We start from the raw sequence: 19,198 nt of genomic DNA, 5'->3' as shown, positions 1-19,198 counted from the left end.
CATATTATCTTGCCTCACAGAGAAGATAAATGGGATGCCTCACAGAAGAGATAAATACAACAAAAAATCAGCTCTTTTGATGTGAATAGAGGAGGTACATTTGAGTCAATCTGGCATCATCTTTCTATGCTCAGTTCCCTGGAACTCACTGTGCCAAAAAAAAACATTTTATTTGTTTGTTCAAATAAAATGCAGACATTTGGCTGAGCCGGAGGAGTGTGTTTTACCAGTTACACATGGATCCAAAGCTGCTTCCACAACTGTTTTCTTACCTTGCACATTACAAACCCCAAGTACATGCTATAAGGAAGTCCCAGCCTGCATTTGGGACTCTCCAGTGTGGGAGAACCCAAATGCATATAGGTCACATTTCCACAGACAGTTATCCCATCTGTGCTGGGGTTGCCTTAACCCTACACTACCCACGATGTGCCACCCCAACCCATGCTTTCCCTTACACTAGCACAGTTCTTAAACTGGCTCAGGGGCTATTCTAAACTAAGCCTTGTTTTTTCCAGGATTAGTTTTCCATTTGTTCAGCTCCCTGAACTAGTTTTATGCATGATCACTGAAGAGCTCCAAACTGAAGACTGGCCTTTGGCAGGGACTCTTGCAAGATACATGCAGTGTTAAGTGCTCTTAGAAATGTATCCCTTCGTCTGTTGTAAAGACTTCAACATCTCTTCCACACTGTTAAAATAAAGTTTAACTTTGGATGGATTTCCTTAATAGTAAATTGAAATATTTTTAAATGGGCATCAAGCAAATATTCATGGTTCAGAAAGATTTACAAAAGGGAAAAATTATGACTGAATATATTTTTAACTTACTTTTTAAATAAATCTGGTATTTTCTTTGGTTATTGTGATATTTCTTTAACTTCTTATTTCACATAGTGTAAAGAAACAACAACAACAAAAAAAAACTCCAACACCATCAAAAAATGAACATAGCCTTCTGTTCAAAAAGCAACCATTTTTTCATTAATGAGTAAAGATTTTCTTCTTTCCCTAGCCTACAAAACATCTCTGATCTCTTAGTCAGTATTTTGCCTTCTGAAACACCTTTACAAATCCTGTATGTTTCAATAGGAAGTGCACTCATGAAAACTTAATTAAATTCTTCTGATTAATTTTCTGTTTATCAAAATATGGATGTGTAGGTGTACCAGGATTATTCATTGATTTTTGGTCAAATCAGGCAACTCCGTTTGCCTGAAATGATTAAATTTTTGGAAAAATCCATTCTTTGTCTTTAAATATGATTTTCCTTTAAAAATTATGTTTTGAGAGTTAAACTATGCTTGCTTTAATCTACTTTAATGGGAAAATTATCTAACTCAAAACACCTCTATAGAATTCAAATTTAGAATGCTCAATGTTTTAGTATTATTTTAAAGAATCCCAATATGTGGGAGAGAACTATTTATTGCTTCTGAACTTTGCTGATTTGTACACTGGACTGAAAATGTCAATTGACCGTACAGCTTCAATTGTCACTACAGAAAAATAATAATTATTCAAATTTTCATCAACTCGAAGAATATTGATATATTTCCTAATAAATATACACTAAAAATACTAAAAATACTAAAATTGTATTAGTAACTGACTTATCTTATTTAAACCAGCATTTTACTTTGCTGGCCCACTCCTGCACATCAGGTTTAGGTAATGTAATTTAAAAGAAAAATGTACCTCCAAATAATTGCCAGAGACAGCATCGTGTATGGGCAACACACCATTCATGCTTCTGCTGTTAACATTAGCACCAGCTTTCAGTAATTCTAAGATCACTTCAGTACAACCACCATTGGAAGCTTCATGAATCGCTGTCCAACCTAATCAAAGCAAGACGACATGGATCAGATTTGGAAACATCTACACAAATCACTAGTTAGCAATTACACATTTCACTGTGTTTGCTTTAAAATACACATTGGACTATTCTCTTTAAGACTAACCTTAAACAAAGAATTGTCATGCTAAGGTAAATCATTTCCCATGTAATTCAGCTTACTTCAGAGAAAAGTGCGTCCAGCATTGGCTAGAAAAATATTTTTTACTTCTCTACTACACCACTAGAAACAATAAAAGAAACAAACAAAAAAAGTAGAGTAGAAAGAGTTAAAAACTTACATGATTTTTACCCTTATTTCCCAAGGAAAATTTCCTAAGGAAATAAGATTCGTGTGATTGTGCTTCACAAATGAGTATATAATCACCAAGTGCATAAGCATCAGTTCTCTCTGAACTTCCAAGGCCACTGGTCAATTCCAATCAAATTTAATAGGGGCTGTAGGTCTCATAGATACCAACCTTCCATACACTCTCTGCCAGTGTGCTCTTCAACAGAGGAGCATGCCCTGATTAATGTCCCTGCTGAGGGAAAGGCTGCATTTGCTCCATGCTGTGACACAAATCCAGAGGTTCACTGGCTGCTTGAACTTACTAAATGACTTCCTCCCCTCTTCTTCCTTACCCATCTGAAAAGTTTGGAATCAAATACTAAAGTAGACACACTTACTCTTACCAATAAGCCCACAAATCAGGAGACAAAAAATGAGTTTCAAGTTGTCATAAATATGAAAAATAGAACAACTCTCCACAGTTTGTCACACACCCCATCACTATAAGGGTTTCGTATAAATGCTGTATGTGAGAAATGTATGTCTGCATATATGGCTTTATAAGCACTAATATACAGTCATAAAAGCACCTTTGCTCTGCTGAACACTATAACATATTTCAAAGAATTAATATGGCTTTTTTGTAATTGTTATAAATACATCTGAACAAAAAAATACAAACTGTGCTTATTTAATAAATATGTAACACTAATGAAGAGAAGCTATTTTCTACAGGATTATGGTTGAACAGTTTCAAGAATCTCAAAAAGAAATCAAGAATACATAATTAAATTAAAATTAAATGAATTACATAAAACCAAATATACACGTTACATAAAATTATATCTAAAACAAGTTCATGAGAGCCATATTCAAACCTGCATTGTCCTGCTCATTGACACAAACCCCAGATGATATCAGAGTTTTCACCAAAGACAAATTTCCTCTCCTAGCAGCAATATGCAGCTTAGTTTCTCCTTTTGCATTTCTCTTTCTCTTCTTTGATCCACCTGTTGTATTTACAGGTAACATGTAAAATTACATCTTCCTTTCTGTTAGATACGGGAGATTCTGAACACATATTGGATGCTCAACACGAACAATAAAAAATGTTTAATTATAAAAGGGATTAAGTTTCCTAACTCATTTGGATTAATGTAAATTTGTGGAATAGTATGACCTTAATTATTCACCGCTATTAACTGACTGTATCAAAAGTTTAGAAAAGTACTGCATAATAGAGTGGAAAACAAACACATTCTATGCCAAAACATACACAGTTCAGCTCTAGATGACTTAAGAAGGGTACAATGGTTTAGGGATGAACCGAAAAGATAACAATGTTGAACAGTTTTATAATATACAGAGGTAGGAAGCTTGTCACATTTCTCCACAAATTTCTTGTAAGTTACCAGGCATACCTGCCAAACATATTAAATATGCAAATAAAAGTATTTAAGAAAGTACATAGAAGTGGAGACTTGACCATTACCACTTTTCCATTCTGGATTCTGTATTATGGAAACCATACATTTCTACAGAAGATATTTCTACAGCTGTGGTGTGACAAAGTCCCGTAGACTAATTATATATCTTTGATTAATGTCAACTAACACAGCTGAACTGCCTTTTAAGTAAACCGGTGCAGTACTGGACTCATGAGCGTAAATAAACTTGATTTAATCCTTCTCTTATTGGTTCACAAAACAATGCCTGCTTTAAATAGTATCATATGATCAAACAGGTCCTAATTCTCAGGCTTCAGGTAACAGACATAAAATTGGAAGTGATACAGAGAAAAAAAGCAGATTAAAAAAGTATTAATTCTGCACATGGATTAAGGACACCAAAAAGACATGTATCAATATTCAAAGCATGTATAAATCTTCAAAAGCTCTACCACGTTAGCTTTTTTTTTTTTTTACTCTTGTTCTTACTGTTTTAATACTGTGCTATCACATTTTCAAAAATAATAATAATAATAATAATTCATTTGGTTCTTTCCCCGATTTCTTAAAAATCTGAGGTTTCAAATAAGAATTTTGCAAATCTTATCCATTTTTTTTTAAGTATTTATATGAACAAGTATTTCCTGCATCCCCATTTCCTCTTCTCATCAGACAAGCTGTCTTCTCAGATATTTCCAGTTACCAGTAACCATTGCTATCAAACATCTTTCGTGATTTGACAGCTGCCTGTTTTTAGGTTCCTTCTGCCTCATGGAAAATCTGTCTTTCCAAGGTTTTCTTTATTGTAAACTACTGAGCCTGTCATCTAGGACTGTTTGGAAGCATAAGAAAGATATATTGCAAATATATGAAAGATAAACATGCAGTGAGGATATATCCATATTAACTTTAGCTCATTCAGATCCTGCTGCAGTGAGACCATGGCAGCACAGAGCTCAACATAGGCCATTATAACCTGTCAAAAGGCATTTGGGCAGCCAACTTTGTAATGAGTGTACTTGGCCCACATTGTATTGGCAAACAGAATAGCTGAAGACTTTCTTTTTCAAATGAAAACTATGATTCTAGACCATGCAGAAGGGAGCACATTATTGAAATATTCCTCCAGCCTGAGACCTACTCTTCTGTAAGATAATGTACTATATTTTGTCTAAAAGCTTCTGGGTCTGAACTCCCAAAGCAATCATCCACTTTCTGGTCCTTGCTTTTTTTTTTTTTTTTCCCCTTTGATTCATGGGGAAATGTCCTAGGGACTCTTTATGGAGATGAAGGAGAAAAAAAAAAAAAAAAAGGTGCACAATAGCACATTAAGCTAATGACCCTTAGCTATATTGGCTGCAAGTGAACAGAAATAATTGCAAAGTTTTCCAGTTAAGTTGTGATGCACAACAGTATTCTTCATGCTTGTTCGGAAATATTTGCAAAAGCATAATGGGACGTTGGTATGTGAATCATAAAGTTTTCCATGGAGTACATTGCCAGGTGTATCATAAGCAGGAAGGATTAGGATCTTGGCAAATACAAGATCCAGTAACTGCCAGAACAAAGACAAGGTGGAGAGGTTACAGTAGCCAAGTTAGGCTTGATTAGGCAGCAATACTTCACAGCTTCTTCAGATATTAGTATACTTCACCATTGGCCTATGAGTAATTTTTCCCACAAATCAAACTATAAGAAGTACCTTTGTTCTGTATAAGCAGAGTATAATGTTGAGAGCCTAACAAGTGACTGAATGTAGATAAAAGTGGCACTGTGTATGTGATCATTTAGGAATAGGAATTTTTTATTCAAGAACAAAATAGCATAAGGAAGGTCACTGGGACACAGAACAAGCAGCTAAGAGACAAAAGCCAGTTAATGAAGAAGAGGCATGAGACAGCAAAAACGTGAAAATGCTGCAAGCCAGGAAACATTATCCCATCTTCCACTTTTTCTGCTGCATCTGAATGCCATTTTCCCAGTCTCCAAAGTGATTAATGCGTTCAGTTATAAAAAGGGCTACACTTTCTCCCATGACCTGTCAAACAGCAACATTCTTCTGCAATGAAGGACATAATTAAATTTTAGCAGAAAAAAATACTACCTGTAGAATCTCTCTTGAAAACAAACTAAAAAATAAAGTGATCTGTGAAACGATATTCTACAGGAGACCAAAATGTAAGACCCATGTTTGGGATAAATTTTATTAAAATTCTGAATTGCATGTAAAGGAGGTAAAACATGTAAAGTAAAATAAAATCCAAAATGTATCAAGGTGTACACACCTCACTATAAATACTGAGCAGAAGCATAGGAGCTGCAGAGAAGGACATTCGGAGGGAAAGGAATGATTTCCATTTCAGTGTTTATTCTTGCAATAATTAGAAGCAGATCGTGCCATGTATCAATTGTGCCATGTTTTCTTTCCAGAATGATGTGAAAAGGGTTTCCTACAACAGGAGGAACCAATTTGGAGATAGGAAAGCTAAGTATTGACACTGCCAAATATTGGAGAACAGTAAGTAGAAAGCAGCATTGACTCCTTTCCACCCGCCCCTTCACTTCCAAAGGAATACAAGAGCTTGCAGTCCAGAAACTCAAGACAACAGAAACCTGAGATGGATAGAAAAACAGCAACCACCTGAGACGGAATAAGGAAACAGAGTTCTGTACAACTGAAGACCGAAGAGAACAAGAAGACTGTGACTATCAAAGAGAAAAGATCAGCAAGAACCTTGTGTAGTTTACTTGTTAATTTTGTCATGGCATCATGACTGTTACAGGACATTGCCAAGATTGGTTGGTGATCCCTTAATTCAACATACAAAACTAGTAAGCATCAAGATCAAAGTCACCAAAAGGAAGTCAGTTGTTGCCAGAGAAGGTAGAAACAGAAATGATGTTTTGCAGGACACAACTACTTTTCACAGAAGCCATATCAAGTCTGGCTTAGGAAGGCAAGGTTAGAGGCCTGGAAGAGAGTGGCATATTAAATGAAAAATGAAAAAATGGGAAGTGTATAATAGAAAATACAAATAAGTTGTAGAAGAATGATATGGAAAACAAAGGAATACAAGGAGATAGTCGAAGCCAGCAAAGATCCTAAAAAGGCAGTATTTACAGGTATATTAAAGCAAAAACAAATTCCTCAAACTTGTAACGTAATTACCTGACAGAAAGTTCAGAATTCTCTAAGATAACAATGAAGACAAATACTCCATTATGCATCTAGGCAAAGCTACACAAGGAATTTGTACCTTTTAATGACACGGTACTTTTCATTTCAACACAAATCAAGAAGAATGCCAAAATGTAATGAAGATAAACATTTCTGAATCAGCAGTCCAGATATATTACATTCAAATGTTTTAAAAGAGGAGGCATCCCATCTGAACCATGCGTTTTGGTTTTATAAGTCTTGAGTACTATGGTGGTTCCAAAGAAAACCTGTCAGTTTCTCCAAAAAGATGTAAGTGAAAAATACTTGGGGGTTATGATGAATAATCTGTTGGATCAGGGCTTTATTGTGAAGGCAAGACTTCAAAATAAATGTAAGTCTTACACATGTGATGAAACTTTTAAACAGAAAGATATATGAGCAGGCAGCAGAGCTTGTTGCAGGGCACTAGAACTTCTTACCATATGGAAGTAAGTTCAGCCTGAGTGTATGCTGATTTGTGCCTAATATATATAGTATATAAAAATATAAGTGAATATATGTGTGTCAGGTACACAGAGAGTCAATTTTACCTGTGATATATAAAATACCTCACTGAAGACCAGTTTAGTATTATACTCTCATTTAAGTAACTTAGTTAACTAGGTATCAATTTAGTGTTATTTAAAGTTCCCAGTTATGATTCTGCATCTCCTCAATTACCATGCTGAAAAGACTGATAAATGCTATGTACATAAAACAGAGTAAGAATACCCATTCTGTAAAACTGATTTCTGGCAATATTTCAAGTGTTTGGAGCTCACAAGACTATTTGTTTAGTATGCTATTCATATTTTTCCATGATTTTGCTCTGGTATTACAAGAAGCCTTCCTCCTATATGTCTGGGAAAAAAAACAGCAACACTGTTTCAGTAAAATATAATTAACCTTTCACCTGATTTCTTAGACGTTTGCTGTTCTGATGCTTGATTGAATTGTGATTGATTAGATGAAAGCTTGTATTTACTGCTACTAGAACACAAGTCTCTCTTTTGGCTTGTCTCCTGTAGGTCTAATCTCATTCTTTTAGTTTGGATTTCTTCTGCTTCAGTAAACTGTGAGAACACATTGCTTTTTCCACTTCCTTCTTCATTTTCTTCAGTGCCTTCTATTCCATTCATTCCAGCAAACCCTCCTTCATCTGTCATTTTAACAAAAGAACTTGGAATAACTATGCCTTAATACATTGTAATGTGTTAAATGATGTTAAAATTTGTGTTAAAATGACCACCTAGTCTAGGTTAAAATACCACTGCAGTACTCATTCAATTTTTAAAAATACTTTAACATAATAAATAGTTTGTTCGCTATTCACTGTATGTTAATGTACTGAGATCGAATCCAAAAGAGTTCAAAGATTCTTTTGTGAAAAAAGGGCCTTTATTGATTTATAAGTATTAAAAAAATAAGGTGCTTAAGAAATTCACTCTAATTAATGTAACAAACATTCTGGTCACATTTTGATAAACACAATGGAGACTTATATATAAAATAGCGCCCCCCCGCCCCGAAAAGCAAAAATGACCAAATAGTTAATCTGGCATGGTGGGCTGTACCAAAACATATTCCATGTTTTTGCCATTTATTCATGGCGATAAACATGCTCTGGAAATCCACAGCTGCAATTTTTTTTTTAATTTTTGTGTGTGTGTGTTTTGTTTTGTTTTGTTTTTTAAGTAAAATACATAGAATGCTTACAACAAACAGATAAAATAATTATTTACAAATAAAAACATTGTAGGTATTTTCTGGGAGGTTTCTTTCTGTGCATTTTACACAGTCTGGAATGAATAAGGAGACTTCTTGTCTGCCTTAATACTGAAATGCAAACCTGATTTTGAGTTGGTCTCCTGAAGATCCTGTCTCTTATGTTTAATTTGATGTGCTTCCTTTTCATGGAGTTGTAAAGCTGTAAACTGGATCTCTATACTACTAGCATTTTCAGTTGCTTCAGTATGACAGCCTTCAGCACTTTGTTCTGCATTAAGCAGGATCCTCCATCCTTTCTCTGGTTGTGGAGCCTTTTCTTCAATGGTACTTAGTGCACCACCAGTAGAATTAGAAAGACTTCTAGAAACACTTTCTCCACTAGTAGCTGCTGAAAGCTCACGTGCTAAGATTGCTTCTGTATTTGTTTGAGGTGTCTGTTCAATGCAGCTGGTTCCATCATCCAATATATTGATATGAATGTTTTGCACCTCATTTACAGTAGTCTGTTGCAATATGTCTGCACTCCCTGTACCAGTAAGATTCGCACATGCTGGTACAGACTCACCTGTCTGTAAGGAAATCTGTTCAAACAAAGGCAAAGAAAGTTTTAAAATCAGATCCTATTAATTTCATTTTCATCAACATTAAATTTAACTTGATTTGTCAAGTTTTGCAAAAAAAAATGATTTGATCTGAAGGTATTCTCATATCAGTATTTAGATTCCCATCAGTCAAACTATTACTGTTACTCTGCTTGAGACGTTGATCACTCTCATAATTCTTGGATTTCCTGTTATGACTTTACAACAGATACACTGTGAGAGGAAGTCAAAGCAAATATCGACTGAGAATCAGGTTCTGTTAAATCAGTAGTCTCAGAATGCTGTACAGACACTTTTTATCCAGAAACCAATGATGTGAAGAAACACAAACTGGTGATCACCTCCCCTATTAGGGCAGAAGTGGCTGAACTTCTGCCATTTCTGCCTTTTTCTTTTTTTAAATGCATTTTCATTGTTATTCCTGTTGAATTCATGTTCCTGTTGCAATCCTGTCCAATTTAGCAAGCTCAGTTTTCCTGCATTAACTGGAATGCAACAATTATAACTGGAAACAACAACAGTGATGCCTGTTTTGTTACATCCAGCATCAGGGAAACACGTTTTCTGTAATTTAATTGTTCCTTGGTATACAGGTGGATATAAAGAAGACATACTTCTCATGTTAATTATTTCTGAGTGACACTATTTCTGAGTAGTTTTAGTTTTGGCTGTAGCCTCTGCTATATCAATAACAGATATATTTGCATTTTTGAATGTGTATTTTTTGATTTTTTCCTATTCAGTTTTCTGCCTTCAAAATCCCAAGGAACTGTATATTTTTTTGTAAATTTTACCAAATTTCTTTGTTCATTTTAAGCAAAAACTTTGATGCTTGAGTAAGCTTAGTATGTTGAACTGTGCTATCTGCAACCTTGAGCAAGGCAGTAGCTGCCTAATCTTTTCCTATGGAAACCCAATAAATACAATTTAATGCATGGGTGCAGGAAGCAGCTATCCAAGTACTACCAGACAGACAACATTTTGCAGTTTCAGTCAGGTTTCTACAATTACTAAGAGGCACGGATATACCATGGTTGTTGTAAATTACCACTGCAGCACTTGCAAAACCTCAGTAAGAACCACTGTTCACGAGAGGCAGCTGATTGCCTCTGTCTTGCATCTTCATGAGGCTGCAGCTTATCCCAAGTAACATCAAGGATCACCAACTGTTTGCCAAAGGTTTGGCATAATGTTGAATGTCACCCTACCTCAGTCCCTGCTGGATACAAAGCATCTAGTACATTATGTGCTGTTTTTGAAACACATTTCAGAAACAATTGTCTGCTTCAGTTTACTGAAGAGAGCTAGCAATCCCATAACAGTCCAGCATCAAATTAACACCAGAATTCTTTGTAAAGATGTACCTGGTGCAGGTTTGTATCATCTACACTTTGAGCACTTAATGTATTCTCTGCATCATCTCCACCTGAAAACAAAATAAGACAGAAGGAAATGATTACTGAAAAGGGACCATAATTATTTGCTTTGTACCTATAGCATATTGTGTCCAAAATCTTGTGCAACAGTACCTACCACATTCAGCTACCCAGAAAACTTACTAAACCACAGGGTTTTTATTAGAATATAAAACATACCAATATATGAAATACATATCCAAATATTGGAGCCCAATCTTCATTGCAGAAGGGACTTTGTACAAACCAGAAGAGGATGGAGTAAAGTTTGACATTATGCTTCCAAATTTTTCAGATTAGTGATATGAGCAATTCTTTTTGAAACTTAGAGGAGCTACTATGTTTCCCTAACTTATAATAGGCTTCTCTGGTCCCCAAGAGGCTTTCCTGAAGCCAGTGATAGTGGGATACTTAAGTCTTTACCTGCATAGCATACTTTGGCAGGGAAAGGGATGAAGTAGCTAAAGCCAAGCTGTTTGTATAAAAACAAGGAAGGATATTTCCCAGCACCAATTCAATGCCTTGCTGGTGGATTGCTTGAGCATTCCAGCTACTCTCTGTGCTGACAAAATGGCATAAAAGGAGTACAGCAGCTACCAAGTTCTGGCCTTAGATATTAATGTACTTAATCCATATAAGTTTATGTATTCACTTTTTTCCAATGTATTCTTAAAACTAGACTGGCCACGCCACATTGAACGAAAATCTTGCTCATCACCCTTTGTCACCTTCACTGCAACATGAACTCTTGCCCAACTACCCATGATGGAACCAGCCTTAAATTTAACAGGCATTTCACAGCACGGCAACTCTTTCTCTAACAGTTCTGGGGATCTCCCTTACCAGATGTTAACCCTAGCCCTAGGATCACTGCTAGTCCAGTGGTCCCTGCCAGTCTTAGTCCTAAATCAAGCCCAATGGCCCAGCTATTGAATACTGATTAGGCCAAATCCTAATCCAAACCCTAATTTTGAACATAGTTCTATCCCACCAATCTTCGTAAGGCTCAGAATGTCAAGATGATTTTTGGTGGCTGCAGCCTTAAACCGTAGTACAGCAGCCTTAAGCTCCCAAGTACAGCAATCCCTGCCAGCAGCTTTAACTTTTATTTCCCTCATATTTGAAGCCAGTAACTTCTGCCCACTCCCTAGTCCTGCAAAACCACGGGGGAATGGCTCTAAACTAAAAGAGGGGAGATTTAGATCAGAGATTAGGAAGAAATTCTTCACGCAGAGGGTGGTGAGGCGCTGACACAGGTTGCCCAGAGAAGCACTGGATGCCCCATCCCTGGAGGTGTTCAAGACCAGGTTGGATGAGGCCCTGAGCAACCTGACAGTGATCCATGGCAGGGGGGTTGGAACTAGATGATCTTTAAGGTCCCTTCCAACCCAAGCCATTCTATGATTCTTACACCCCTGACTCTAAGTTTATTCTGGGTACTCCTTCCACACTGAAATATGCTGCAGACCAAACAGATTCATCAGTGTCCAAGAGTCCTAATTCCACCTCTAATCAAGGCTTACCTTGTGGCACTTCTTTATATCTGACCCTGACCAAACAGCCCCTTCTGAATTGTCTTCTCAGCTTACCTCCTAAGACTGTACGAGATCCAGTTCTCACCTTAGCCTGAACATTCTACCAACACCCTGCAAACTCAGCCTTTACTGTAGCTCAGCTACACTAATATTACCCCTAAATTGTAACTTAACCCTAGTTCCTGCCCTAACATGAGCAGTTAAGGCTTGGCCTTAACTAAGGCCTTAACTAAGATCTAGGTCTAATCCTAGATCCTCCATTTTTAATCTCATGAATCCTTCTAAATTCAGTCTCTATGCCAGTTTAGAGCCAAATCTTACTCCTAGCCCTAAGCCATAACGCAGTCATATCTCAGCAAGTCCTGCCATGCTCCGTCTTACATTTAGATAGGCAACATTGTTGTACTTCACATCTTCATTTAAAATTTAGAGGTAGCTCCAGCCCAAGAAAAAGCTTAACACCATTGTATTTTATGCTTCACCAGCATACAGCAATTGTGCTGGGTAAGGAGTGCTCTCTGCAACATCAGACAGCAAAGTCCGTGGAATTACTAGCTATATTTAAGGAAATATTGTGAAATGGATGTTCTGAATTTCTTCGTTTAATAATGATAATATGTCAGTTCTCTCCACTGTTGTGGTTTAACCCAGACAGCAGCTAAGCACCACACAGCCGTTCGCTCACCCTCCCCTCACCCTCCATGGGATGGAGGAGAGAATTGGAAAAAAATGGCAGCCTGTGGGTTGAGGTAAAGACAGTTTATTAGTACAGAAAATAAAGGAAAATAATAATAATAATGACAATAGTACTACTAATAATAACGTGTACAAACAAGTGATGTACAGTGCAATTGCTCACCACCCGCTGACCGATGCCCAGCCTATCCCCGAGCAGCCGGCCCCCCACCCCGGCCAGCCACCCCTATATATTGTTTAGCATGACGCCAGATGGTATGGAATACCCCTTTGGCCAGTTTGGGTCAGCTGTCCTGGGTCTGTCCCCTCCCAGCTCCTGCTGCACCCCCAGCCTGCCCGCTGCCACGACAGAGCGAGAAGCTGAAAAGTCCTTGGCTTAGCGTAAGCGCTGCTCTGCAACAACTAAAACATCAGTGTGACATCAACATTAGTCTCATCCTAAATCCCAAACACAGCACCCTACCAGCTACTAGGAGGAAAATTAACTCTATCCTAGCTGAAACCAGGACACCCACCTGATACCGAATCTCTTCTGGATTTCACTAGATAGCTTTTAAGCAGTCTCTTCATAGATTGGTCAGAAGCTTCTTCTAATGCACATCTCCCCCACTCATTTTTTACTAAGGGATCAGCTCCATACCAAAGCAATAATGCTGCCACCTAGAAAAACAAGGCTTTTTTTGAGATTGTTTCTCTTCTGGCAATATTTTTCATACTCCTTCCTTATACATGTTTCCCTCTGATACACTTGAGAACATGAGCAACTAAAATCTAAAGCCTACAATAAATAGTCCTTCCCTCTACTAGTTAATATATCCTAAGTATTCTCCTAGATGCATCATTATTCTAAAATCTTACTATTTTTATTTTAAAAAATTGTTTCCAGTGATTAACCTGATGCCATTAAGCCAAGGCCTCCGAAAACATAAGGTAGGATTCAACACTCCATAAGTCCTTAACTGGTGGAAAATAATAAGCAATTTTAGGATATGAGTCAGTTTACCTACTTAAGATATCTAGTTTGGGAGAAAATAAGTTATACTGTGTGTACTTTATTGAGACTCTTGTGCCTGCAAAGGGAATTGACAGCTATTTCAGATGTATAAAGTACATCAGGTCAAAGGAAACCCATTCAAACAGTCTTACTGACATTTCAGCTTCATTACAAAATGCAAAGCCTGATTGTGTTGTTGTTCAAGAAACGATCACTTCGGCAAAATGTTCCATCTAGTTTTAAAGAACACTTTTTTAAAACATGGAAAATTTATGGATGATTTCTTTTCTGTGGCTAATGCTGCAATCTTATTCCAGCACTAGTGTGGTTTTACTTGTACCTTTGCCTTTCTCTCTCTTCCGCATCTATTATCATCTATTATCCCTCACCTGTGCATTTAAAGTCCCTCATTCCTTCTAAGCAGACTGCTACTGACAGAATTGCTAGCAAAGTTTTCTCAATTCATACATTCTTCTAACAACAAAGCAAATAAAAAAGGTATTCAATTCACAGCAAAAACCCTCTTGGGCTTCACAAGTTGTCCAAAATCTATGAACTCTTTCATCCAGGAATGTTGAGAACTTCTTCCTTAATGAGGTCTTGAGCTGCACATCACACTTGTATGCTTTCCTCCTTAATTTTACTATTAGAAAGTCTTAAAGTCTTCCATATGCTTACCATTTTTGTGAAATGAGAAATTAATTTTGCAATATTGCAGGTGGGGAAAGGAATAAGGCAGTCAAAAGCTGTGTTTCCAATCTACAGTAGTAACACAACACAAAAAAAGTAGCTTTTAAAGAAGCACGTACAAATGCCATATTACCAAAGCAGCAAAAATTAAGCCTGCCAGACCACTACAGTGATGCAACTGTACTGAGCCCCACTGTGCAGTACCATTCCCTGTGAATATACCAGCTCACATAACTCATAACACAGCTTTGTGTTGACTGATGTTGATGCTGTGGTGGTTTTACCCAGCTGGGCAGCCAAACTCCACCACAACCACTCTCTCACTCCCACTCCTCAAAGGGAAAGGAAGATAAAATGGAAAAGGCTAAAGGATTGAGATAAGGACAGGGAGATCGCTCACCAATTACTGTCACAGGCAAAACAGACTCAGCATAGGGAGAATAATATAATTTATTACCTATCACTTGCAGGCCAGAGCAGTGAAAAAAATAAAAGCAAAACACGAACAACTTCCCCCCATCTACCTTTTACCTTCTACCCCCATTTACCTTCTTCTGCCTCCTACCTCCTCCCACAAAGTAACGCAAGGGAATGGGGGCTGCAGTCAGTCCCTGATGCTTCCTCTCCACTGCTCCTTCAGGGTCACCCTTTGCCCCTGCTCCAACACGGGGTCCCTCCCACGGGCTGCAGCGTGGAGATCTGCTCCATGTGGGACCCATGGGCTGCAGGGGGACAGCCTGCTCCACCAGGGGCCTCTCCACAGGCCGCAGGGGAACTGCTGCTGCCTGCCTGGGGCACCTCCTGCCCTCCTGCTGCACTCACCTGGGGGGTTGCAGGGCTGCTTCTCGCTCCTCTCTCTCTCCCAGCTGCTGTGCTGCAGCACGTTTTTTTTTTTTTTTCCTTTCTTCAGTCTGCTCTCCCAGAGACCCAACCAGCATCACTCATGGCTCAGCTCTGGCCAGCGGCGCATCCCTTTTGGAGCCATCTGGAGCTGGCTCTGATCTGACATGCGGCAGCTGCTGGGCTCTGCTCACAGAGGCCACCCCTGCTATCAAAACCTTGCCACGTAAGTCCAATGCAGATGCATCCCAAATGGCCTAGCAGAGACCAATGTTTTTCCAACACTGTTCAAATTGCTGATCCTCAAATATTACCTGTGCAGACACAGAGTCCTTCATGCCTAGGCATGGACACAGTGGCTTAGGTAATTTCACAGATCTCAGAAATATTTCATGAACCCCCAAGAGTCTGCAATCTCTTGACTGCAGTTAAAAACCAAGCCTGGGGCTTGGTCTCAGAGAAGAATATTATCCAAAAGCCCACTCTTCATCCAGCGGTACTTGGAGAGGAACAGATTAAGTCTTATTTTGATTGGGAAACTGAAAGAGAGCAAATGCTTAGGGACAAAAGTTCCTATATCGTAAAAAAGCTCTTTAAAAAAAATCACAGAAATGAATAAATGTTAGGCAGCAGATGTGCACTTCTAGAGAAAGAAGCAGCCAGCAGGTAAAAGCAACATGCAGAACTGCAACAGGAATTTGGGCCACTCTAGGAACGGACACAAGCAGGTGGAGGCAACCACTACCAGACTGAAAGAGGATCTAGAATTCAGACACAGGCTACGAAACCATAGCATTTACCATCATCAGTTACAACTAATTCACACTGAATATTCAGTTGACTTTCTGTTTAAGGCTATGTAAAATACAACGGCATGTATTCATGACGGTCTACGCTATGTGTTTTTACCCAAAAAATGTCTGTGTATACCTGTAGCTGCACACCATACATGCAAGTTTACTAAAACATGAAAAAAAAAAAACCACACATTAAAACTCCAAAAGAGTGCTCAGGTCATAAAATGATTCTGCAGTGATTATAAGGTATGTGAAATAAGTAGCATTAAACAGCAGGAACCTATTCCTCAGCACTTCAGCCATTGTTCCAAACAGTTATAAAAAACAACTCACTTCTGCTATTGGATAAATCTTGTAAAACGTGCAATGGTTTGAACAGAAATTAGGCAGAAAAGACTTATTCACTCCTGAATTAACACATAATCTGAAAGGACAAACCCACACGTAATAAAACTACGTAACTTTCTGGATTAACAACAATAATTTCTATTCCCAAACCACAATTTACATTAAAGTTGGAATATACCTCATAATGGCCTCCCTTAACTGCATCTTGCAATGGTGTTATTTGTTCACTTCCTCTAGCATTAACATCAGCTCCTGCTTTCAAAAGCTCATTTGCTATCCTATAACGGCCTTGTACACTTGCTTCATGTAGTGCAGTCCAGCCTATGAAAAAAGAAATCCTGACAACTGAAAATTGTATTTCACATTTGTGTAATTTATAAAAAAATAGGTCAGTGTTAGATTTTCTACTTGATAAATATTCCAGGACATACTGACAAGTTGAAAACTGATGCATTTTACAGTAAGTTGTATAAAGAAATATTTATTAAAATATCAAAAGTGTTGCGAGCTCTCAGTCTTTTGTCAAAATCTGCACATACTGAAGAACCACGTGCTGCTATAACAATGTTAGTTTTATATTTTATAGTTCTTTTGAAACTTCTTTTGAGAAAAAAAAAAAAGGAAGAAAAATTATTCCACCTTAGTAATTTCACCATGAAGGCAATGTATAGGCTATTTTAAGAACAAGTTAATTTTCCAGGATGTCCTTTTATTTATATGGCCATGATAAAGAGGGCAGGTGAGAAAGAAGAGATGAAATAAAAACCTGGAGTTATGTATAAAGCCATACCTTAGAAACATATATTTGCAACTTGAAACAGTAAGGCAGCATTTCCAAAAATGTTTTTTAACTCTATCCAAGAATGGTTCAAATTCAAGTTTCTAAAGAAAGCATTACAAAATCCTTAGTGAAGTTCCATATCCATTCCTAGCTGTATGGAATAAGCCATGGTATTAGTTTCATGGCCCATGGAACAATTATACCCCATGAAGGAGGTGTTGAGGAAAAACAAAAGGTAGAACACAAGTCTTTGAACTGGGTTTAGCATACAACTAAAGCTCCTTAAACTTTTATTACATTTTTCTTTGTACAGTGAGAAAAGAGAAAAAGCAGAGGATCTTCCAATTCCTATCTCCCACCTCTCAAACCAGCATTCCTTACAGAAGTCCATTTTGATGGCCAGCCTTACTCTTCAACTATCTTCCATTACTAGAAGGTTGTCTAGCCCTAATTTGCATACTAGAGATAAATTGTTTATTAAGACTGTTCTGCTCTCATTAAGTGAAATTCTCTTAATTGGAAAGGTAAAACTCTTGAGGCTCTCTTCTACACTACCCAACCCAGAATAATGTATACTTGCACAGAATTGTGTTTATTATGTACACAGGATATTGCATTGGGTTGCCCAAAAACTTTGTGTTATTAGGCTTTGTTCCTAAATGCTCAAAACTCAGCTAAGTTCTAACTACATTGCCTAATGTTGACAGTGCTTCAAGGTGAATTTTTCTTTAACAATATAATAGAGCACCTATAGCTCATTAAGAAATTCTAGTAACTCTATATTCTGGAGATAAAGCTTGAAATCTGTTAAGGAAAAGAGAAAGAAGGACACTTAAGTGAAAGTACCTATTTCACCATCATTTAAAAGTATCTTTTATCTGATATATTAATAGTCCCCTGAAAAACTGCACCTGGAATGTGCTTAATAGATAATCATTACAGTTGAGCAACTTGTTTCTCCAGAGACTACAGAGAAGCACAAGCTTCATTGCAAATACTTTTCTGCTCCCTAAACGGACTGTGAACCAAGGCTCAAACTGAGAGCACAGACAGTATCTCCTTCATGCTTTCCATATCCCTCATACTGACATCTGGAAAATAAAAGGGGAACAAAAATCAACCTCAGGTATTCAGTAAAGTTCTGAAGCAGAGTAATGAAGTGGAGCAGGAATGAAAAAGATGAGGTTAAGATATGTATAATTACTGGTGGAGGGTTTTAAAGGAAAAGTCGGGGCACAGAGCCAGAATATAATCATTAGAACAGTGATTTTCCAGAGAGTAAGATGAAAGTGGATTTTAAAATGGCACAGGTCTGGCAATTCCTTTCTGGTTACACCTCCCTCACTGTAAAAGAAAGGCGCAGGGCCAGGTCAGCTTCCCATCTTTTCAAAGAGTTCAGACAAAGCACATTTTGTGCAGTTGTGCTCCTTTCACACCAAAAGACAGATGCCAGAGCCTGGGGGATTAAGAAACCGTGGCCTGGCAAAAGGTGCAAAGGCAGAAAAAGGAAGCAGCAATGAGACCAAAAACTGGAACTACTGTACTTTAGTACACTTGCTCACACAGATTGCAGTTGACAGCACTCTATCAACGTTCCTCTGTTGTCAGTTGCTGGCTTTGAAACCCACCAAGAGCTTTCTCATCTAGCTCTAGCAGAAGTTAATGTACAGGTCACTCTGTGAGTTCAAATGCCAGGGTCCTATGCTGTGGAAGTACAAAATCTGCACCTGACTCAATTTATCTGTCAGTATGTTCCAGAAGACAAAATGTCTAGCTTACTTTTGGTCTGTTACATGCCTGCATTATGCAACAGTCTTTAACTGCAGGACAACGTATTTTTGTTCCCACATCACAATTTTGAAATCTCAGCCACTGTACAACATGGACACACTCTAAGAATTAATAAACAATCTGTGAAGCACATTACGTTGATTATTTACTTAAGGGACTGCATTGTGATGAGAACACACAGATCATTGAATTAAGGTTAAGTAAAA

General features: G+C 37.7%; 1 protein-coding gene across 3 annotated transcripts in view; it reads right to left on the bottom strand.

Moving 5' to 3' along the window:
* ANKRD31 (ankyrin repeat domain 31) overlaps positions 1 to 19,198 on the bottom strand; it is a 69,306-nt gene that overhangs the window by 27,220 nt on the left and 22,888 nt on the right. For all 3 annotated transcript variants that reach the window (XM_080573593.1, XM_080573594.1, XM_080573595.1), the window contains 7 exons: positions 16,599 to 16,741; positions 13,267 to 13,411; positions 10,470 to 10,531; positions 8,625 to 9,084; positions 7,689 to 7,934; positions 3,007 to 3,138; positions 1,698 to 1,840 (listed from right to left, as the gene is read on the bottom strand). In XM_080573593.1, coding sequence (XP_080429719.1) covers positions 1,698 to 1,840; positions 3,007 to 3,138; positions 7,689 to 7,934; positions 8,625 to 9,084; positions 10,470 to 10,531; positions 13,267 to 13,411; positions 16,599 to 16,741 — 1,331 coding nt within the window. The remainder of the gene's footprint in view (positions 1 to 1,697; positions 1,841 to 3,006; positions 3,139 to 7,688; positions 7,935 to 8,624; positions 9,085 to 10,469; positions 10,532 to 13,266; positions 13,412 to 16,598; positions 16,742 to 19,198) is intronic.

The sequence above is a fragment of the Anser brachyrhynchus genome (genome assembly GCF_964034855.1).
Source record: "Anser brachyrhynchus genome assembly, chromosome: Z".
NCBI lineage: Eukaryota > Metazoa > Chordata > Aves > Anseriformes > Anatidae > Anser > Anser brachyrhynchus.
The sequence above is the reverse complement of the archived record's forward strand: the minus strand, read 5'-3'. Positions and strand labels throughout refer to the sequence as shown.